Source organism: Ciona robusta, chromosome 4, assembly GCF_009617815.1.
Source record: "Ciona robusta chromosome 4, ASM961781v2".
NCBI lineage: Eukaryota > Metazoa > Chordata > Ascidiacea > Phlebobranchia > Cionidae > Ciona > Ciona robusta.
Genome location: NC_143238.1, coordinates 669,023 through 692,105, shown reverse-complemented (window position 1 = coordinate 692,105; position 23,083 = coordinate 669,023). Strand labels below are relative to the sequence as shown.

General features: G+C 35.7%; 5 protein-coding genes across 5 annotated transcripts; 3 read left to right on the top strand and 2 right to left on the bottom strand.

Annotated features, from left to right (window-relative positions):
- Positions 1–833: 833 nt before the first annotated feature.
- LOC149736294 (uncharacterized) lies at positions 834–3,865 on the bottom strand. Its single transcript, XM_089877504.1, has 8 exons — positions 3,513–3,865; positions 3,337–3,454; positions 2,899–3,101; positions 2,796–2,835; positions 2,148–2,242; positions 1,613–1,800; positions 1,365–1,551; positions 834–1,138 (listed from the first exon to the last, which is right to left on the bottom strand). Exons 1-8 carry the CDS (start codon positions 3,717–3,719, stop codon positions 1,004–1,006), a joined length of 1,173 nt encoding a protein of 390 aa, XP_089733630.1. The 5' UTR covers positions 3,720–3,865; the 3' UTR covers positions 834–1,003.
- Positions 3,866–5,482: 1,617 nt separating this feature from the next.
- LOC149736293 (uncharacterized) lies at positions 5,483–6,746 on the top strand. Its single transcript, XM_089877505.1, has 5 exons — positions 5,483–5,621; positions 5,750–5,909; positions 5,987–6,127; positions 6,211–6,325; positions 6,546–6,746. The coding sequence occupies exons 1-5, from the start codon at positions 5,536–5,538 to the stop codon at positions 6,686–6,688; spliced, it is 645 nt and encodes a 214-aa protein (XP_089733631.1). The 5' UTR covers positions 5,483–5,535; the 3' UTR covers positions 6,689–6,746.
- Positions 6,747–9,051: 2,305 nt separating this feature from the next.
- Positions 9,052–10,425, top strand: LOC149736292 (uncharacterized). Its single transcript, XM_089877503.1, has 6 exons — positions 9,052–9,188; positions 9,246–9,328; positions 9,457–9,616; positions 9,703–9,840; positions 9,918–10,032; positions 10,191–10,425. The coding sequence occupies exons 2-6, from the start codon at positions 9,246–9,248 to the stop codon at positions 10,361–10,363; spliced, it is 669 nt and encodes a 222-aa protein (XP_089733629.1). The 5' UTR covers positions 9,052–9,188; the 3' UTR covers positions 10,364–10,425.
- Positions 10,426–14,249: 3,824 nt separating this feature from the next.
- Positions 14,250–17,787, top strand: LOC149736291 (uncharacterized). The gene is made up of 8 exons (XM_089875992.1): positions 14,250–14,548; positions 14,742–14,875; positions 15,109–15,247; positions 15,588–15,756; positions 15,837–16,010; positions 16,373–16,590; positions 16,949–17,127; positions 17,444–17,787. The coding sequence occupies exons 1-8, from the start codon at positions 14,324–14,326 to the stop codon at positions 17,577–17,579; spliced, it is 1,374 nt and encodes a 457-aa protein (XP_089732118.1). The 5' UTR covers positions 14,250–14,323; the 3' UTR covers positions 17,580–17,787.
- Positions 17,775–21,020, bottom strand: LOC149736290 (gap junction delta-2 protein-like). The gene is made up of 6 exons (XM_089875993.1): positions 20,783–21,020; positions 20,471–20,562; positions 19,810–19,946; positions 19,143–19,245; positions 18,700–18,807; positions 17,775–18,645 (listed from the first exon to the last, which is right to left on the bottom strand). Exons 1-6 carry the CDS (start codon positions 20,955–20,957, stop codon positions 18,088–18,090), a joined length of 1,173 nt encoding a protein of 390 aa, XP_089732119.1. The 5' UTR covers positions 20,958–21,020; the 3' UTR covers positions 17,775–18,087.
- Between the last annotated feature and the right edge of the window lie 2,063 nt (positions 21,021–23,083).

Genomic DNA, 23,083 nt, shown 5'->3' with positions numbered 1-23,083 from the left:
AAAATGAAAAATAAAGAAGTTGTGCAAATATCCATTTGCACTTTTTAACATTGTTGTCGTGGTAGGTTTTAATTGTGACCAATAAGACAAGAGATGTTGCTTTAATGTATTCCACTTAAAGTTATAATAGTGTAACGGATTATTATATTTATGTCACCATGGCCTACTGTATTAAGTAGACCATAATGTCACGTATTTGTTTTATTCCGAGCATGTTTTATGTTTTATCCCATGTCTAAGTTAAGTTACACAGCGTGTGTTAATTGCCAATGGCGCATTTCTTGGTTTTACATTACTGTAACATTCCTGTGTTTTGCGTGGTGCCGTTGATTGGTTAATTGCGTGAGCGTGACGTTGCCTTTTATAGCTTAAGAATTATATCAGTTGCTTATGGTTGAGTACGTAAGCGGTCGTACATTTAAAGAAAACGCTGCAATAAATTGATACCGTGGCAATTGTATGTTGTGCGGAGTCAAAATCTCACACTCTTAAAGTATATAGAGTATAGACGCTAAGCCCTAGTTCAACGATCTCTAGCAGTGAAATCGGTAGCCTAGCCGTTAGCGTCTTAATATGAGATTGTTATGACTTGTTGTTTTAAGTTGAATCGCAGTAGTCAAATATTGTAGATTGGAAAGAATTAAGCGATAGATGCGGACATAGTCATGCAAAGAATAATTAAAAACAACTGTTCGACGGAACAAAAACAACTGTTCGACGGAAAAACATCTGTATGGTCACTTCGTGTCCAAAAAATTCTATGTTTTTGTGATCAGCACAAACACCTCGAACACTGCGAACAGTATAGCCTATGATCTCTTTATATTTGCACAAAGAGTCACAATTACTTTTCTTGACAAATGACGAAGTGAAAGGTGTTACTATAGAAATTAGCAAGGTTCGGAAATTAATATTTACACCGAATTATTTATTTTCTATAACTACATTTTTATTTTCAAGCAACCTGTTAAAACGTTAACTATTTTAGACTAAAATGTTGATGTTATGCTTTGTGCCAACTAGTATATGTATCTTTGTGATGATTCAAGAGCTCAGTATGACGATTATGATGCACAATGTCCCACCGTTTCATCCATGGACCTGCGATTTCTGGGTGAAGATCCGTATCATCCTCATCCTATTCAATTGTAAACGCAAAGTGTTCAAGTATTTGCAATCATAAAGTTGATGCACTTTAGTTAAATTATTCCAAGTATGACATCTGTAGGATGTCCTGTAACCCGCTGTCGTATTGCTTTGCCAAGCCACATGAATATATTGTTAGGTATAGGCCTAAATGCTTGTTTTGGTTTTCATAACTTCAATTTGGCATGTAACCACCTCGGACATCTTAACATACTTACCACTTTCTTCATTTGTAGTTGACTTCTACAGCATCCCGACAACTCGCTCCAGTCAATAACATATTTCGGATCATCTTTTTTTCTCATCACGACGCAATCCTTAATACCATAGAAACCATTTGGCTTGTCCGGTCTCTGCCACCTTAGATCTAAACTCCACCGAATAATATCGGATAAGTTTTCCAAGCTGTAATATTTTTACCAAAATTCAGCATGGCGCCCAACAACAGGCTTGCTATAACTCGTACCTCTGATGTGGAATTGCATTGTTGAGGAACAGGACACCACCATAAGGAACCTCACATGTGACAATATCTTTGCTGGCATCGACCCCTAGCTGGTCCAAGTCTTTCTCTTGCATCTCCACGTACCATGTCCCACCAGCACAGCATGTGTGTTTCACTGTCTTTCCTGCTCTGTGGCCACCGGTAGCCAACTATCAAGTTGTTATAAATTTTATAGAATATAATAGGGTTAGGGAAGATGGGGCACACATTTATTTTGTTTTCTGGTTCAATTTAATATAATAAACCAAGAACATTTAAATAATTTTAAACCCTATCCTCACAGCAACTCCCATAGTCCGTTCTTAATTGTTTAAAACACGATTAAGATATTTGTATATTATGTGCTAAAAGTGTCCCATTTTCTTCCTCCGTAGTATATATTACGAACATGCTAAATAATCACTGGTGCTGAAGTTACTTAAGCTTATAGCTGTTTGTTCAGCTGAGCGACTTGGGGTCATGTTTTATTACAATATAATGTGGCACACCATATCACCTGCATGCAACCGTTGACCATATTTGCATCAACCAGAGGAATCCAAGCAGTCAGCTGGTGTACTTCTAAACTTCGTGGTTCCAAGTAAGCGTTATCTGTAAAAAGAATGAGATGGGACACCTTTATCACATAATATCCAAATATCCCGATCGTAAACAATTAACAGCGGTTTACGGGAACCGTGGGAATATAGTTTTATAATTCTTTGATTTTTTTATGTTTACTACTAAATAGGACGAGAAAATAGAGTTAAAAGGTGTCCCATCTTACTCTATACTCTATATATGCGCTGCTATAGACACGCAACTGATACAGGCGCTTTAATTCGGCACATATTACTTAATGGTTATTATAGCACTTGTTGCCTTAATCAGGTGATTTTAAAGGCAGACAACATGTGTGTCTTTAGGCAAGACACTAACTGAGCATTGCTTCGACTCAGTGGTCACTGTTGACCTATATACAAATGAACAGGCAAACACAAAAAAGCAACCACCGATAATTTTGATATACGATACGCAGGTACGAGATGTACGAAACAGAACATCCGTGTCACAGCGACCTCCATTGCCCCAATACGCGAGGGTTAATAAGTGATATTGATTCGTTTATGTGCGATACAATGCAAATATATTAAAACACACTGACCTTGGTGCCATGGTACGGTGGCTTGCTCGTTATGTGGTGTCTGTGTGAGTAAGCAAACGGATAACATATAGTATAGTGAAGAAAAAAAACACAAAAACAAAACCTTTGTTCGCAAGTTCCATACGGGGTGACCGGCTATATCAGGCCCAATGAGCTGTTCGACCACATTTAATAGTTTGTCGTCACTCCAGAGAGCCTTGAACTCGTCATGTAAAACTCCCCGTTTATGTAGAATTACACTGGTGCCTTTGAACTGCTTCTCTATGTAACTTAGTCTGGTAAAAAAGTCCTTGTCGGCATGTTTATCTGTAAAATTGAAATACCAATTGCTTCTATTTGGCTCCACAGTAAATTATAACGTTTAATAGGACACTCGCTGAGTAACAAAAGTGACACCAAGTTATCACTATACTTCCTCTGCATAAAATGCCGTTGTATAAAGAGTTGTAACACAATTCTATATTGTTACTATATACCCCGCTTGCCTGTCAGAAGTATTATCGGTTAAAACCATCATACAAACGATGATTTAATATCTCACCTTTAATTTTTCCAGCATCGTATAATTTGTTTACAAGTTCGTCCACTAGCTGGTCGACTGCTTTTCTTACTTTGTTCAAACGTTCCGGTTTAAAAAAGTCTTTGACCAACAGAAAACCCTGCCAAAACATAAACGGGAACAACATAACGGTTTTTATTAAAAATACGTATACTTACTTTATCGAAGTATTCGTCCACTTGTTTAGGAGTTAGTTGACCAGGTTTTACTTCTGTCGGCTGAACCGGTTTCTTCGTATAAACCTCTGGAGCTGGATCCACGTCGTCCTTAAGGTACGCAAACTGGGCATCAAAACTGCTTTCTTCAGTAACTTTACTCTTTTTCGCTTTTTGTGTAGAATTGGAGCCTTTTTTTCGCTTATCCATGTCTGATATGTTGCAAACCTGTATAGGCTATGCAATAGTTCCTCGCAATATACTGTACTGTAGTGTAACTATCCACTAACCATTTGTCACACTATAGTTTCAAAGAACTAAGTTCTGCTTATCGCTCTTGTGTTTGTCTTTGACAAACTCCTTTTGCTGACGGTGCACAACAATAAACCGCACTTGCTGCTATTATATACGAGTTCACTATCGGTTATATATGCATACCAGCAAGAGTTGGTAATTATTTATCTTCGCGTGACATGGTAACTTCAGAAATTAAGATACAAGTGTCCTATTTCATATCCACATTGTGCCACAGAAACGTGTGGTCACACTACACAAGGGAAACAAACCCGACCGCAAAATAAGATTTAAATTTAAGCACCTGTATTACTCCGAGTCAGGTATTACCCCAACCTAAGTAAAAGGATGCCGTTATGACATAATAAACAAGCTATGTAAATAACGATATGATGTAGCAATGAATTGGGCGTCGTTTGGTTAACATATTATAAATAGTTTAATGTTCCATATACTTCAATTAAAGTAAATACAAAATCAGTGATAAAGTTACTTAGTTCTTGTACACTGTAATAAAGTTTCTTGACTGTTTCAGACTTGAACGCCTTGCGCTGTTCCACATAGATGGCAGTAGAGATTTATCAAAGGAAGAAATATGTACAAGCGAAGGAAGGAAAAAACCTCCAGCGCATGAAGCTCTATAGTGACGTAAAATAAGAAAAGAAAATAACGTGGGTCAGGAAAAGTTTACAGCGGTAAATAGGTCGTACGGTTCGTTAAATGTTGATTCACCCTCTGTGGAAAAGTTGCATGCCCGTTAACCACAAATTCCATAACACTGAAGCAACGGGATGGTATGAAGTTTGTTTTTATTATCTTACATTTGTTGCGGAACCGCTATCTACTAAGTTATGTATATACAAATCATGGACTAGTCTACATAGAATCCAAACACATAACTTGATTTGTATTTTTTGTGAAGTGAAGGTAATATAAATGAACTGCATAAAAATGAAAACAAACCATTATGTTTTTGATATGTTGATACGCTCCCTCCGGCGTACTGTAGCGTCAGAGAGTCTCACCTGCAAAGATAAAATATACTGCTCCATTACGAATGTCCGGTGTCGTGTTTAGTAGATAGAAACGATCGTCGGTGACTCTTGTGCTATTTTTAATAAACGCGGTAAGGCGTAAGCAGGCATAGGGTTTATAAAAAGCGAAACCTTTATTATACTACCGTTTAAAATTTAAATATGAATATATATGTGCAGCTTTTCTATAAAACTTATTAAGCCAGACCTTTACGCCGTTGTACGAAATATAATACGTTTCGGCCCAGCATATGAGGGCATTCCGGTTTATAGTTGATGAGTAAATATTTCCTTGTATAAATAAACAGATTATTATGTAATGGGTCTTTCCTTTCGCCACACTGATATACTTTATTGTGACAATTTTAAAAACTGCTGCCCAAACATCCGGCTTTGCAAAGTTCCCGCATGGTGTTTTGCAATAACAACAAATATCGGCATTATTCATAGGCCCTAAACCGGTGCGCACCCAAAGGTAAAGTAGGATCATAACACTCATTCAAACTATTCTTATGCTTTTATGCAATAAATACGGAAGTGGGCGCAATATAGTCACTCATAAAATACCTCTATAAAAGAACAGCAAATAGCCCAACATACAGATCTTTTACCAGAATATTCCACAAACAATATAACAAGGTAAGGTTGTATGAAATGGTACGAATGTATTTAAGTTTATATTCCTTATTTGTTTTCAGATGAATTGGAAACTCATACTCACTGTGCTCATTGTCGGTGTAATAGTTTCTTCTGATGCTTTTTGGGGTGGGAGACGTAGAAGATGGTATGCTTATAATGCAATACTTTAATGTATATTCTGTTAATAATTTCATTTCGTATGGCTAGATTGCCCATTTAAAACGCGGCTTATAAACGTCGTTTCTGTTCACGACAGTATTTGTATTATTGCAGGCTGAGAAAAGTTGGTCGTTTTGTAAAACGTGTTGGGAGAACTATTGTTAAAGGCGTGAAGAAAGTTGGACATTTTATCAACAAAGGTTGTACCGTTTACAACAAAGCGTACGCGTGTGTGACTGGTGACCAACTGAAGCTGTTGGCAGATGAACTAAAGGTATTTATTTTAAAGAAACGAAGCTTATAATGTGCAATATTTATTACAAATTTAGTTAATATAATACGTTTTAACAGATGACTGAAACGTCTAGCTCACCTGAATATGATGATGGAAAGATAATGATGGCAGCCAAGTTGATTAATGTCGGGTGCAAAGTGTTTAGAAAGTTACATGGAGACATGATGCCCCATCAACTCAGAGAGCTAATGCAATCGGTACGTTGACGAATATACATATTATTTTCATATTACATAACCAACACACAAATAAAAAAAAACATGTTTTTTTGTTGTTGTAGGATTTCGAGGCTTACGAACGAAATTTGAAACAAGCCGAAACTACGTTGGCGAAAGTTTTAAAAGCAGATGATGCAAGAGCAATGGTGGAAAATATGGATGCTCTGATTGCTGATAGTAAGTAAATAAATATAGTAGCATTTATAACAAGAGAAAAAAATGTGCTTAATGTTAATCACTAATGCCATGGTGTGGAATTGACTTCTTGGCACGACACTTCAAACGAATAATTTTACACAAACTTGTCTTTAAAATAATTATAAAACAATTTTTTTAAAATAATTTAAAATAAAAGAGCTACGTCACGATAAAAATGTGATGACGTCACGTTTCCAAGGTTCTGTCGATCTTGGGGAAGACGAAGTTGAAGACAGTAACAGCCTTTTGGTTGACGCTGAGCTTTCTCAAGAAAACTCGGTTGACGCTGAGCTTTCTCATCAAGATGAAACTGATCTGATGGAAGAATTGCTGAAAGAGTAATTTCCATGTTCATTACACAATATTCTAAATAAATTCAATAAATACAACCATCTTTCTAGTTCTTAGATTGGCTTACTTTGCCTATGCGCCTTCTGATATAAGGTGCCAATTTTATTAATCAAGGACTTTAAGTAGACCACACCCCTCCCATGCTGTTTACAGAAAGCTAAGTAGCACTCGTATGTTTTAATATATTTCTTTATAGTGCTGTTAACTAATAAGGTTTGAGAGTATATAATGTGGGGGGAGACGGTACACTTTGTCAGACGACATTTTTTAAATTTTAGACATTAAAAGTTTCATAGCTTCATAAAACAACCTTGAATATTTCGTACAGTTTGATTTTGTCTCATAAAACTAGTTTTAGTTTTGTAAAAAAAACACTGAGATATAAGCATGAAAAATAGGCAGGGGTCAATATGACCAGGGGCCAATATACTTAAGATACGATGATATGACTTTATTTTGAGATAAAAACAACAAAAAAATATCGGTTTAACGTTGTATATATGAAGTTTACATGGCAAAGAAACTAGCACAGCCTATTAAACTCGGTAGGTTAACTACAAGTTGCAGAATACTGCTAATGTAAATATATTACAATTTAGAGTCCCATCTTCCCCCACATTGTAGTTTTGTATGTTTTCATTGCCAAACTTTGAAAGATTTGCTTTTAATTTAGTAATTTATACCTAAGGGGTTTTCAACGACAAGATACTGATATAATAAAAAATATATTTTCAAAGTATATTCGAAATTTGGTCTATTGCACTTGGTGATAATTTATAAGAAGTAGTTTGTGCCAAAAAAATTTTGTTTTTGGAAATATTTGGCAATGTGTGCTTCAGTGTGCCGTCTTCCCCCATTGCACTATATATTTTTTAAAATCCGAAATATAGTAATTAAGGTGCTAATTTGGAATGGTCGCTAAATCATAGTAAACCAATGAAATTTTATAGTTTGCGGGTGTGAAAAATTAAAAAGAGTTTCATAGATTCATAAAAAAAAACTTGAATATTCAATGCTCATACATCATTGATCTTCATAAGTTATAAAATACGTATTAATGCCCGCTTTGTTGGTCACTTAATCTGGTTTGTTTTTTATCGAGCTTAGTCAACCGTTGTAGTAAAGAGTAGGTAATATTATGCTGTAAAACCATAGCATACTAAAGTGAAACACTACATTGAAGTCTTCAATTAGCATCAAGTTATGGGACAAGCATGGGTCACTGTTATAAAGTTTATGGACTCTTTCAGACTTGAATGCCATGCGCTGTTTCACATAAATGGCAGTAGAGATTTATCAAAGGAAGAAATATGCAAAAGCGAAGGAAATAATTAAAACCTCCAACGCATGAAACTCTATAGTAACGTGAAAATAAGGAGGGAAATTTTATGGGCCAGGAAAAGTTTACAGCGGTAAATAGGTCGTACGGTTTGTTAAATGTTTTTTCATCCTTTGTGTAAAAGTCGCATGCCCGTTAACCACAAGTTTCATAACACTGAAGCAACGGGAGGTTATTAAGTGTGTTTTTTCCTTACATTTGTTGCGGAACCGCTATCTACAAAGTTCGAAACAGAAGTTATATACAAATCATGTCTTAGTCTATGTAGAATCCAAACACGTAACTTGATTTATATTTGCAGTATAAAAGGTGGATATAAAAGAACTGCATGAAAAAAAGTAAACCAATATGTTTAGTTATCTTCTACCCGAGTAACAAGTCAACTCAGGCCTATACACCACACGCTCCCTCCAGCCAACGTCTCCAGCGTACTGCAAATGTCCGGCCCCGTGTTTAGTATACAGATAGAAACTATCGTCGTGACCTATTTTTGATGATCTTGGAGAAGACAACATTATTTTAACCTGTAGTGGTCGCCAGCATCACCCAGCAGTTACCAACAAAGTTTCATAAACGTGGCAATGCGTAAGCAGCCGTGGAAATTATAAAAAGGGACGCTCCTATTATAACACACTCTATTATTCGAACGTGGAAATATATGTGCAAAATTTTAAGTAAGCTTATTAAACCGAATCTGCTGTTGTAGGAAATATAAAACGTTTTGGCCCACATGAAAGTATTCCATGCAGTTTATAGTTAATGAGTTAAATAAAGTTAATGTTTAAATATTTCATTGTAGAAATAAACAGGTCTATTATCCTAGAAGGTCGTTCTTTCCGGCACACTGATATACTTTATTATGACAACTTAAAACAACTCCTGCCAAGCATCCGGCTTTGCAAAGTTTCCGCATGGGTGTGTTGCAATAACAACATATATCAGAATTTTTATTCATAGGCGACCGGTGCGCATCCACTATATAGGTAAAAAATATCATAATATCCATTCAAAATATCCTATGTTTGTTTATAGAACCAGCAATACGGAAGTGGGCGCAATTCAGTCACTCGTAGACTACCTCTATAAAAGAACAGCTGTAGCAGCTCGATACACACATTATATACCAGATTATTTTGCAAGCAATATAATAAGGTAAGTTTTTGAAATAGCACAAATATATTTAAGTTTAAAACCTTTATTTGTTTACAGATGAATTGGAAACTCATACTCACTGTGCTCATCGTCGGTGTAATAGTTTCTTCTGATGCCTGGGGTGGGAGGCGTAGAAGATGGTATGCTTATAATGCAATACTTTAATGTATATTCTGTTAATAATTTCATTTCGTATGGCTAGATTGACCATTTAAAACGCGGCTTATAAACGTCGTTTCTGTTCACGACAGTATCTGTATTATTGCAGGCTGAAAAAAGTTGGTCGTTTAGTGAAACGCGTTGGGAGAAATATTGTTAAAGGCGTGAAGAAAGTTGGACATTTTATCAACAAAGGTTGTACTGCATACAACAAAGCGTACGCGTGTGTGACTGGTGACCAACTGAAACTGTTAGCAGATGAACTAAAGGTATTTATTTTAAAGAAGCAAAGCTTATAATGTGCAATATTTCTTACAAAATTACTTAATATAATACATTTTATTTAACCATATAGATGATTGAAACGTCCAGCTCACCCAAAAATGATGACGGTTTAATGACAACAGCCAAGTGGCTAGATACCGGATGCAAAGCGTTCAGGAAAATGCATGGAGACATGATGCCCAATCAACTTAGAGAGCTAATGCAATCGGTACGTTGACGAATGGAGCTATTATTATTATATTGCATAGCCGACACACTATGAAAAATATGTTTTTCCTGTTGTAGGATTTCGAGGCTTACGAACGAAATTTGAAACAAGCCGAAACTACGTTGGCGAAAGTTTTAAAAGCAGATGATGCAAGAGCAATGGTGGAAAATATGGATGCTCTGATTGCTGATAGTAAGTAAATAAATATCAACTGTTATAACAAGTGAAATGCGGCCAATCGCTACCAAAATGGTCTGGGATTGACCTTACGGCACACGCTTTAAATGAAAAAGCTTGCACAAATTTATTGTCTTTGAAATAATTATAAAGCGTCGCGTCACATTTTCAAGGTTCTGTCGATCTCGGGGAAGACGAAGTTGAAGACGGTAACAGCCTCTCGGTTGACGCTGAGCTTTCTCAAGGAAACTTGGTTGACGCTGAACTTTCTCAAGGAAACTCGGTTGACGCAGAGCTGTCTCATCAAGATGAAACCGATCTGATGGAAGAATTGCTGAAAGAGTAATTGCCATGTTCAATGCACAATGAGTATTATTCATACATTCAATAAATACAACCACCCTCCTAGTTGTTAAATTCTATCTCTGTGGATTATAGTAGGGTGGGGTAAGATGGCTTACTTTACTCATAGGCTTTTTGTTATAAGTTGCTAACTTTGAACGGGACGAAAACGCCAAATGTTGTAGGTTTTGTATAAAATTTGTTTTGGCTTTGTGAGGAAAAAATGAGATATGTATATTATATATGAGTAAACGTATCATATTAAACTAGAAGTAAGTCAAGACAAAATAGAGAATGTTTAAACTTGACGTTAAGACGTATTAAGCCACGTAAATTTGAAAAACTGTTACAGCAAATGATGCTCCCGAACAACTTCGATTATGTTATTATGGTGGTATTTTTCTGTGTATAATCTTTTGTCTTTTAAATATACAACACGCATACGCGGTCCAGCAGTGACACATCAGCCAACCTGCACACATTGGGTTTGGTTGTAAAACCATAGCTTACTAAAGTAAACACTGAATTGCAATCTTCAATTAGCATCAAGTGATGGGACAAGTTAATGCATAGGACAAGATATGTTGATGGGTGCCATCTTTTCTCATCTTACTGCCGTCTGTTTGTGATAACTATACAAGACCTGAATTTTTTGGGTGTGAAATACAGTATCGAGAAACCAAAAACGCGCCGTGATGTATAGTACAATGGGGGAAGATAGGACACTTAAGCACATATTGCCAAATATTTCCAAAATCAAAATAGATGACGGTTTTGGGGTATTACCACGAATTAATACTATCATTCCTTTATTAATTGACAAAAATTCAGAAAATATAATAAAACACAAGAGGAGTTATTTAGCGATTCGCACAACAGGTAAAATGTTACAAATTCGATAAAACACAGGATAAGATGGAACAGTTTAAAATCAGTGTTAATTTTAATTAATAGGAGTATTTATTATTATGAATACACGTAAATAACACAAAATAATACTGTACGCTTTAAAAATCAAGTTAAAACATTCTTTTCCTTGCCTTACTGCTATAGTTTTTAACATGTTACCTGCATTGTATTGTTGTATAACAATTGGTATTGTTTAAGCGACAATGGGTAATGTTCGAACATCAATTGATAAATATTGTATCCTACAAATGTAAATGAACTTGTAATAACAGAAAAATGATAATAACTATTGATAAAGTTTTTTTTATTTTTGCTACAAATTTGGCTGTTGCTACACTGTTTTGGCACAAGCCACTTCTCATAAATTATCACCAAGTGCAAATGACTGAATTTCGAATAGAAGTGTGGCAATGAAGACATACAAAACTACAATGTGGGGGAAGATGGGACTTTAATTTGAAATATATTTACATTAGCAGTATTCTGCAACTTGTAGTTAACCTACCGAATTTAACCGGCTGTGTTAGCTTCTTTGACATCTAAACTTTATATAGTAGGGTGGTGGAAGATGGGACACTTTATCAGACGAGACTTTTTTTAATTTTCTTTTTACGGACCCCCATTTAATGAAAATCAGGAAAATAAGGAAATATTTGGCAATATGTGCTTAAGAGTCCCATCTTTCCCCATTGTACTATATATATAACTTTAAAACGATATTTTTTTGTTTTTTGTTTATCTCAAATTAAAATCATATTGACCCCTGCCTATTTTCCTTATGCATATATCTCAGTACAAAACTAAAACTTTTACAAAACTAAAACTAGTTTCATGAGAAAAAGTCAAACTGTACGAAATATTCAAGGTTGATTTATGAAGATATAAAACTATAGTTTAATCGTTCACACTCGCAAACTACAAAATTTCATCGGCTTTAATATTGTTTTTGCAACATTCAAAATTCGCACTTTACCATTTCGCAGTTTTTTATCTGTTCAAAATCTTCTGTTTCTGTTTTACATTTTTTCAATATTTTAAAACAGTTATAAGCTTTGACGCGCGTTTTATAAAGTCGTGATATTATATACCATAGTATATTGAAGTGACTTCAGTATACTGTTACGTTTGATAACGGGACTTTGGTCCGGGACGCTGCTTTAACGGCCAATCGCGGGGCCTGACTGCTGTAGTCTGTTGTAAGCTACACTGAATACGACTTTACTATAAAAACATGTAATTTAATAAAAACTGAATAAAAACGAATGGCATTAAAATACACGCTAAACTGTTAAACCACATAAACCACAACTAGATACCACAACAACTCGATACAACAAAAACTCGATACGGCTTTCACTCGATAAAACAGTTGACAATTAATACAACCTTTAGTCAACACGATACAACAAGAACTGCCCCATCCACCTAAAACTAGAAGGAGGAAAAGCGCGCAAAGCGTGACACGTGACAAGCAATTCGGCTAACGGCAATGACAGCAACAAAGGAACACGCTGGAACGTTAAAACAAGTGCGGGAAACAAGTCGTGCTTGAATAACAGTGATAAGGAAAGCAAAATACTAGGTCAAATAGTGACAAGGAAAACACAAAAGAACACAACTAGTGAGAAGAAACACATTTAAAACTAAACTAATATACAATAAAAATACTACGTAAACAACAAAAACAGTGCGCGTGTCAATAAACTAAGTGCTAAACCCACGACATTACAATACTATGATATTACTGTCGAATAATTCTGTAACATTATTTTCGAGATTATCATTAAACGGAGGTCCGTAAAAAGAAAATTAAAAAAAGTTTCGTCTGACAAAGTGTCCCATCTTCCCCCATTCTTTTATAACATCTGAACAAAGTGTAGACTTTAGTATCAAATATGGGAGGAAACGCAATTCCGACCGAAGCGTAGTTTTGCTCTGCCATATCCGTCTCTCCCGTGTACATACTCACCAATGTACACACATGCTCACGGTATGTACAGAGAGAAAATAAGTTTTACGTGGTCGTGCAGTCGGGTTTATGCGCTGCGCTGATTAAACAAAGCCGCAGTTTCACGAGGTTATATTCCCTTTTGTGTATTTGCTTCATCAGAATAGTTACTTTTTTGAAGTTTGGATGGATATTCTACATAAGTGATAAATTGGTGTGTAGCTCACGATAACAGGAAAACGTGGTACGGAAATCGAGCTGGCACCATATGCCAAGTCATGCTTCAACCTGCTCAGTATTGCAGCGACACACGAATCTTTTTTCGTGGCAACTATGTATATATCATAATTTCTGTTTTGTGCACGCAATTTAGTTATTTTAGCTTTTAGGGCGGGTTCTAACTAGCGCTGATGGCTGGCGATTCGGGAGAGTTTGGCGATTTTCTGACGTCATTTCCTCTATCGCTATATAGCGATGCGAGCGACCAAGTTTCGATTAGAAATAGTTTTTACTCTGTCGATAATCGGCGCGTTGGCACGCAAAGTAAGAATTTTCGAATAAACTGTTTCACTGTAAATTAAACGGTGAAGATAATTTTCGAGTAAATATGAATGTAAAAATGAAATATTTTGTTACCGAAAAGCTATATTGTAAATTGTAAATTTAGCGTGAAATGATTAAAAATAGCGTTTGGTCTGCGACTACTGTTAAGGTTAAGACCAACGTGGTTAAGACCTTGGTTAAGACCAACCCTAAAAATAATTGATTAAAACAGTTTAATATAACACGGGCTTGTTTAATACACAATTACGTTGTAGAAAAATGATAAAACAAAACCAAACTATATATTAAATATAGAGGCAGATAGTCTGAGGTGGAACATTAGCCATTTAAAGCCAATGCCTGCTACCATAGTACACTAACAGTGTACTATGCTGCTACGAAAAAAATAGGCTTTTTGTTTGCAGTTGAACTGTTGAGCGTTGTTCTCAAAAAGAGCGGGGTCGAAAAAGGCTGAATGATAGAACGTTAACGGGTCGCATGGCGAACTCTTGGTTCCTGTGGTAAAGGATTCAGTGTATTGCGTGGACGTTTCCGGCGTGCTGCATGTTTTCTATATCACTTAAAAAGTTTTGCTTGGTGGTTGTAGGACGAAAAGTTTCATTTTGTAGATTAAACCAAGAAGCTAGACTTTTGTGTACCTCGGCAAAAAGAATGGACTACCCCAGAAACGACTTTGAAGATGGCGGGCTATTGAAACCTGGACATTACAGTTTACAAGTTGGGGCTCCTGGACCTGCGTTTTTAAAACAAATTAGCGAGCACTTAAAGGTTATAAATTCTATTTTAAGTTTTCATTTTGTAAATTTATTAATTTTGTCTGTGGTACAATTATGTCATTATGATTAAACTTTTAGGTGTTTGTTTAAATAATCCCAAATGAACCATAAAGTGTTTTAAGTGTATCATGTATGTATGTGCTTAATACATTTGAAAAACCATTGTGTGTTGTATGTTGTAACAGGTGGCATCTGAAAATCTAAGAACAACAGACCGATTTGAAGAGACACTTCAGTATGGTTGTGTTGCTGGAGGGTATCCTGTTAAAGAAGAAGTTGCAAAATTTTTAACAAGGCAGTATGGAGATACCGTACAAAGGTACAGTCGCCTTTTTACGGTTACCATTTGAACTCGTGATTGTACATCTATTTTATCCATAAGTGTATCATAACCATTGTCATTTTCCTGTTAATTCCTACAACTTAGATGAGATTTAATAAATTTCTGTTTCACTTTTTTAGGTCTGTGAACTGTGATAATGTCATATTGTTTCTTTTAAAGTTTTTTTCTACCGTTTGAGATTTTCATTATTTTATACCTTTCCCAAACAGTGACAACATCTATATAACTCCTGGAGCAACACAAGGTCTTGTTAACATGATAAAGCATTATTTTACTCATGAAAATAGTCTTTTTGTGGAAAACCCAACATACCCTGTGTTTGCCATAAGAGTAGCTGCTGATAAGCTGGTAATCATTAATAAATTTATGCATTTTGTTAAAATTTATGCTGTATGCTTTAAGTATATTGTATAATCCGCATGGTTTGATTTTATAGCATTGGCCGTATAAATATTCGTGCTTTACCTTTAAGAACCTTTTAATGAGTACATCAAGGTAAACCTTACACATAGATATCCTTAGTAAATGATGACAGCTTTGAGCTATTATACTCAGACCACATATTTGTGTTTTCTCCATTTCATGATAAAGTCTATCCCGTCCCAAGTTTAAAACCGCCTTTATTGGAAGATTTTCTGAACTAAAAGTTTTTCCTGGTGAAGCATATTTAATTCTTGTGATTCAACAGATGAACCCGGTGCCAATATCAATGGAAAGTGATGGAATGAACATTGATGAACTGGAAAAGAAGTTGGCCGATCTTCCAGTTGTGGAAACAACAGAAAGAAGGCCGTATCGTGCAGCCATGTATATAATTCCTACCCACCATAACCCAACCGGTTGCTGTTACTCACCAGGTAACAATTAAATTGTATTTTTTATTTACCTATATTTTCCATAAGTACTGGTTGCATGTATTGTAATATTTTTATTTTAGAAAAGTGTAGGAGGCTGATTGAATTGGCTAGAGAACACAACTTGTTAATTATATGTGACGATGTTTACAATATTCTCAATTATTTACTTGATACAAACGACTCTAAAAGGAAGTTTAAGTTCTCACCACAGCGTTTGTTTGCTTATGATAACCCAAGTGATCCGGAATATAAAGGTAAGAAAAGTTACTGAAAACTTTAAACCAAAAATTTGATTAGGACAGCTACCAAATTCAGCGTTCATGCATACATACAGATATAGTACTAAAGTAAAATATCTCGGTCCATATTGCTCAGATAAATGAATTTGCTAGGAGTGCTCCATATACCTATAACTTAGATTTTAAACATGTCTTATGTTGTAACCGTTTCCACCACATTGCATTAGTCCGTCTTTAAAAGAAAACGGCGAGGGTAGAAGTAGAGGGTAGGAAGTTTAGGGGCTCAGGGTAAATGGTTGTGAAGCCCTACTTTACTCTTTGAATCATAAATTCTCACTACAAGGTGTATTCGCCTAAAAATAAGTTTTAATTGACAGGTAATGTTGTCTCCAATGGTTCATTTGCAAAAATTATTGCACCTGGTTTACGAATGGGTTGGTATGAGGCACCAGCTCATGTTATCGCTTCACTAAAGATATCTTACATCGCAAATAGCGGTTCTGGCCAATGTTTTTACATCTCTCATGTTGTATCTGAAGCTTTAAAGCTGGGAGTAATTGATAACCATGTGGAAAATTTAAGACTTGCACATAAGGTAGCCATTATTAATATATGTATACAGCAGCAATACAAATTATATTGCTGATCACCACCACCAGCAGTTGATACAAATAGAAATATGTAATAATTGTAATATGAGATAAAAGGTTGTCAATATAACTATCTACAGAGTGCGGTTGATGTGCACTCGTGATTGACCACTCATTTAAGCACTTTAAATAACATATTTTACCATTGCTAAAATGCTGTACCTTTAAAACAATAATGCATAAAAATAACCTAATTTTTGAAGTCTTTATTTGACAGACCGTAATGAGATGAATTGCATTGGTATTCTAATTATAATCTGCACAGCTTTCTATTCTCTACAATGTTTCCTAATATTTATTTAGGATCGTATGCAAGCTGTGATCTCTATCGTTGAGCAGAAGTTATCAAAGTATGGGGTTACTATTACCCATCCAAATGGTGGTTACTTCTTGTGGGTAAAACTACCTCAAAAAATCAAGTCTGCTCAAGTGCTTGAAGTTTCAAAGAAAACAGAGAATGTCACATTTATCAAGGGAGAACTGTAAGTAGTTTGCGTATTATGTGGATCATGCTTTGTAAAATTGCTATACAATTTTTTTTGTTTGTGGTTCACTTGCTGACTAATATAGCCAGCACAGTAATGCAGTGTTTAACCATTGGTGTCATTATGTATTCTTGTACAAAACATAAAACTGTAATGTAATTACTTTAATCTAGTGATCACTAATGGGTTGTCCAAACTTTACCCAAAACAATTAATCCTATAATTTTTTAATATGGAACAGTGGACAATAATCAATAACATAAGCAATACTAACTAAAAAATATCATTCTAAGTTTAATATACTTTTCACCAGGGCATCAGTGAAGGGAGATTTTGACAACTATATTCGCCTCTCAATTGCTTATTATGAGCTGGAAGAAATTAAAAAGGGGGCTGAAGGCCTGTGTAGGGCAATAGAAGCCGTCATACAAAATCATAGTTCACTTTAAAGGTTCATTGCAATGGTGTGGTTTTGTATCAGGAGCTTTAATTAGTCTGTGGTTTTAGATATATATATACATTGCAATTATTTAATATGGACTTCATTAATTACGACTATTGAGTCATTAAAAAGTTCAACTAGGTAATGCAACTGATTTTTGCTTACTTGCATGTTGTTTAGTATTGGAATTAATACATCATGAAATCACAAAAGTACACATGTTGAGTTTTTTTTTGTTTTTTTTTATAGAAAAGCTATAGTGCACTGTACAACAGCTCTATAGTAGCAAGTACTGCAAAAAGCGAATATATTTTGCAAGCAGCTTTAAGGATAGTATGCACAATGTTGGAACGTAATATCACATGCAAAAAAGCTACTATTTAGGTAGAAAAAAATGATATAAAAATACTCTGACCATCGTTTGTACACTGTAATACGTCTTCGTATTCGACAAGTTTTTACTAATAAATTTTATGCCAGAATTGGTTAAATTAAGATGAAAAAGATTTTCGAATTCACAAATATACCCGAACGTTTTCCTCCATAACATTTCGAACACTTCCCATTGACGACATTGTTGCATCGGTTGTGACGTCACTCTCTGACGTAGTAAAGCTCGCAGCCCGCATTCTTATTGGTGGGAATCCGTTCGCGGGAGAGCGGTATTTCTCTGAAGGTGGGTCGACGTCAGGTATATAATACCATGGTGGTGCCGCTTCGGGTCGTCGGTGAATGATCCGACCCATTGAAGGTCTGGTTGGGTGCTCTCTGTTTTCTCTGAAACGGCGGTCACGCTTCGGTGGAAAGTCAATTTCAACAGGAAATGCTCCAATGATTTGAGCAGGCGGCACGTGCTGTGTTTGTTTGCGGAATAATGCTCGCTTTAATCTCTTCCACCCCAGGTAATGAATCTCAATGATGTTTATGACAATACACAGCGCTGACACCGCAAACATAAAGTAAAGAAAGACGGTCTTTTCCATTGGTCTCGATATGTAGCACTCCACGATTTTGGGGCAGGGATATCGGATGCATTCGAAGAACTCCGGGACCGTCCAATTATAAAGATAATACTAACAAATTTTGTTATAGCTTTTATAAACTAGTGATAATATATCTTACTTTACCTGTAAATACAAGAACCCACCCTCAATAATGCAACGAGTTATTACGTTCAAGATATAAGCTCTGAGAACCAACTGCTTTGTTCGTCTCAACTTTTTCTCTCTGCAAACCTGTTGTAAAAATAATCCGTGACTAAATATGTTTTATTTTAATTGGTTGATATTAAAGTTTTTATTTAAACTAAAAAGTTGTGTTTCACAATTAATTTTTCTTGGTTTAATTATTGTATCAAACAAGCGCTTCTCCTTAACAATATGCATGTGCATTGATATATTGAAACCAAATTGAATGTTCATACTCAGTGAAAGTACAGAAATAATTACAAAACAATCCACCGTAGCATCCTTCAATTCGTCGATGGCATAAAGGGCTTTATAAAGCTATGGGCAGTGTTGGATCGATCGAGGTTAATATATAGGGAAATTCGCCAACAATAAAGTTTTACCCCGTCATATTCCGGTGGAGGGGGTGCTGTCGCATCAGAGAAAACAGCTTCATCTTGTGATGAGCTTGGCTTGGAACAATTTGAACTTCGCGAATGTTTGGAACTGGAAGGAACATTTTTTTACTTTTTATAATAACTCGTAATTCCGTGTAAGTATAAAACTAAAAGAAATGCTTCGAGCGAACAAAACGTCATTACAGATAAGCATTTTTCTTAGTAAAACGAGAATGAACAAAAATACATGCTAGCACGCTCATACCTTTTTTATATTACATTTACCGCAAATCAGCTGGTCTACTATAGATAATAAAATAAATAAACAGCAGCGGAAAGCAAACAAACATAAATTGGTCAAGTTCTTTACATAAGTTTATCGTTTGTGTTTAACATAAAAGCACTTTATACTTTATAGTATACTGAAGTGTACTATGATATATGCATACCTTTTTCCAGTTTTTTACAATTCGAGTATTTAACCAATAACAGAAAACAAATTACTGATATGCTATATTCTAAATAATACCATGCGAGAATTTGATTACATTGATGGTCAATGGCAATTAGTATTAAACATTGTGGTTTTACGTGTTACTCTTATAAACAACACCATATATAAACTATAATTGGTATCTCCTTTATTGAAAGCTAAAACGCTTTCAAAGGTTACCTTAACTCTCGTTTTCTAAGTCGCGTTGCTGTTGTATGTTTGGGTGAAGTTTGTGTCGACACCTCATTATGGCTGTCCTTCCCATGTGGCTTGTTTGGGAGTATCGCAAGTTTGTGAGTCGCAAAAATGATAAAGATCTAAAGTACAACACTTTTTTACAATAAAACCATGACGAATAGCATATATAGTAGGGTGGGGGAAAACTATTACAGTTTTGGAACCTGGGATGGCATACTCGGCTACCGACTAAACTAGTCGCCGCCTAAGTTTAATTTTGATTTTTTAGTCGCCCGACTAAAATTTTAGTCGGCCGATTTTGACCGACTAACTTTTGTAATAAGTAATGCTCAGAAACTTAGTCGGCCGACTAAATGTCAAAAACCACCGACTAAATTTTAGTCGGCCGACTAAAAAAACGCGGTAACCAGTAGTTACCGCTACCGACTAGTTTAGTCGGTAGCCGAGTATACCACCCCTGATATCCAAATATCCTGATCGTCGTTTAAAAAATTAACAACACTTCACGGGTAAGGGTACGGTCTATAATTCTTTTGTTGTTCTTTGTCTACCACTAAATGAGACGAAAACGGAATGAAAAGGTGTCCCATCTTTCCCCATCCTGCTATACAACGAAAGTGAGTAGGCTATACTTATTACGTACCACGCTTGGAAGACCGGTACCAAGTATTTGGAAAGCCCAAAACCGAATGTGAGATATCGGAGCAAATAAGTTGTAGCAAATCTGCTTGCACCCTGTAATGTAACGATCAACCTTTTATATTGCGATTGTGGTCCAAGTTATTTTGTTGCTTACGCAATAAAGCGACCCCATGTTGATGTCTATAACGTAACCTCCCGGACAGGCTAACCACTGTGCCACGGGATCGCACGTAATGACTTTAAAAAATCGTTTTATAAAGGGTATACCAAAAGCAAATGTGTTGCTTTGTACAAAGAAAACAGTGCTGTATACCTGGTTGTCTTGTATTGCAAACAAACTCGTCTTGTTCATCAGAATATACAGCATCCCCAATGCTCGCGACAACTATTATACGAAATACAAACATAAATGCGATCCACCATTTTCCTAATAAAGTGGAATGAGCAGCAGAATGTTCTACTATCTTCTCCAGCAAATGCCACGCCATTATTTTGAACCAATGTTACTTAATAGCCCTGGTATGTGGTATGTCTACGTGAAAAGTTTACAATAATTTTAAGAAATAGAATATGCATCATTTGTTTTTTTTAATAATCGATTACATCTTATTCTAAGTAACCGACTTACTTAGTTATGTATATAGATCTACTCCTTTATTTTAATCTTACAGTTACGGAAAACCCCGTCGTCTGCCTATATACTTGCTTCCGCATTAGCGGTTATAAGTCTGTACTAACTCGTGTGGTTTGTTATGTTATGCGTAACCAACCAAAAAGTCATAGTTTTCTCTTGTAAGGTTATTATGGAATATTTCAATTTCTTTTTATGCTAACAAACACTATACACTTATAGATACGCGGTTTTTAACGGAAGTCATTAATTTTGAGATTATAACAGTATTTCGTTAGGTGGTATTAGATTTATTGTTGAAAATAATAGTTTTAAAAAAACGGCTACTGTTGGGCAAATAGGTTACATTCATAGTCACTGACCGTCATTCAACATATAACAAAATGGACTTCAGGTGTGGCCCTATATTCCCTCAACGCCTTTAAACAATATATTCTTATTACATTGCTTAGCTTCCAATCTGACGAACATTTAAATTTCAAAACTTACTGAAATAAATATGCCAATGACACTGGGAAAACACTATATAGCGTTACTATTTAATGTCAGTATACCTTGGGTACTCGCATGCCGCGGGCGTTGTGACAATTGGCCTACCCTTATTTATTTTAAGAGTAAAGGAAACTTTTAATATCACACTGAATAAAGGCTATAATGACACTGAAACAGAATAAAAAACTCTCGGCTGGTATTCTTGGTCATCCATTCACCTCATTGAACGTTTGTTATTTTTATAGCTTTCTGCACTTATCAACATATTATCCTTGTTACGGCCTCACACGGAACCGTATACATTATATCAATCTTACATATATTATGCCAGGTTAGGTTTCAGACCAAACCCAGTAGGTCTCGAGAAAATTTATACCCAGATTAATTTATTTAAATAGTTTTACCGGAACAAACTAATAAATGGTTCGGAAGCTTCGACCACAGAAATCGCTAAATATACGCGGAAATAAACTAAATATACGCGGAAAACATACGTATCTTCACAAAATCCTGGTTTATAGTGAGCGTCAACCTAGCACTCATAGTATCTCGTTAACTGCCCTGGAGTCGCACGATTGACTTTGTATTCCATCAGCAAAACTTTTAGCTTCCAGAGTCTATTTCCACAAACTCCGCACCCATTTTCACGTCCATTAAGCCACAAAAACGCTCAAGTAGTCACTGGCGCTAAGCGATCAGGAAAATATTCTTTATATATATACCTTTCTTTCATTTCTCGGGACATAGTATATACATAACACTTCAGCAGAACCTTGAAACCGCGTATAGTTGCATCTGTAGTAATAATTATTGTAACGAAGGTTCATATTACAAAAATGTCACGTAAATTCTTCTATCCTGTTTAATTCCATTACATTTTTTATCAAAACGCTAAATGTAGACCGTATGCAATTTCTCCAGATGTTGCTTACAAAACATCGGTTTCAAACAGTAAAGTCGATTGGATTTCAATAGTTATTTCTCCCTGAAAAAGAAGTTTGTAACCCACACCATGCACCCGGCCGTCAGCAACCTTTAGAGTAGGAAGTGAAGCGTGGGAAAAACGGTTCAGCGACAACTTGGCCACATGATTTGAGCCCAAAACATACAACCAAATGCCGATCTGCTCAATACCGAAATACCGCACGAACAAAGTTCGAATATTACTGTGCATAACACAGTTGCATAATCGGGGATTATATTGCTGCAGCCAACTTATATATTAACCCTTCTACATATTAAGTCTAAACGTCTTCGGCTGTTCTGCAACTCTGGTGTGTATGATGCCACTGCCAACTTTTTAAACTATCGTAATTTAATTTGTCTTCTATTGAATAGAACTTCGCTGAACCGAGACAAAACAAAACCAACATACAAAAACTTCAACCCATAATGGCCGTGCCGAACTCACTATTCCTTGGCATTGAATGACGTCAATGTAATTTAAACATGACTTGAACCTTTTGATTACATGTCTTCTTTATACACTGT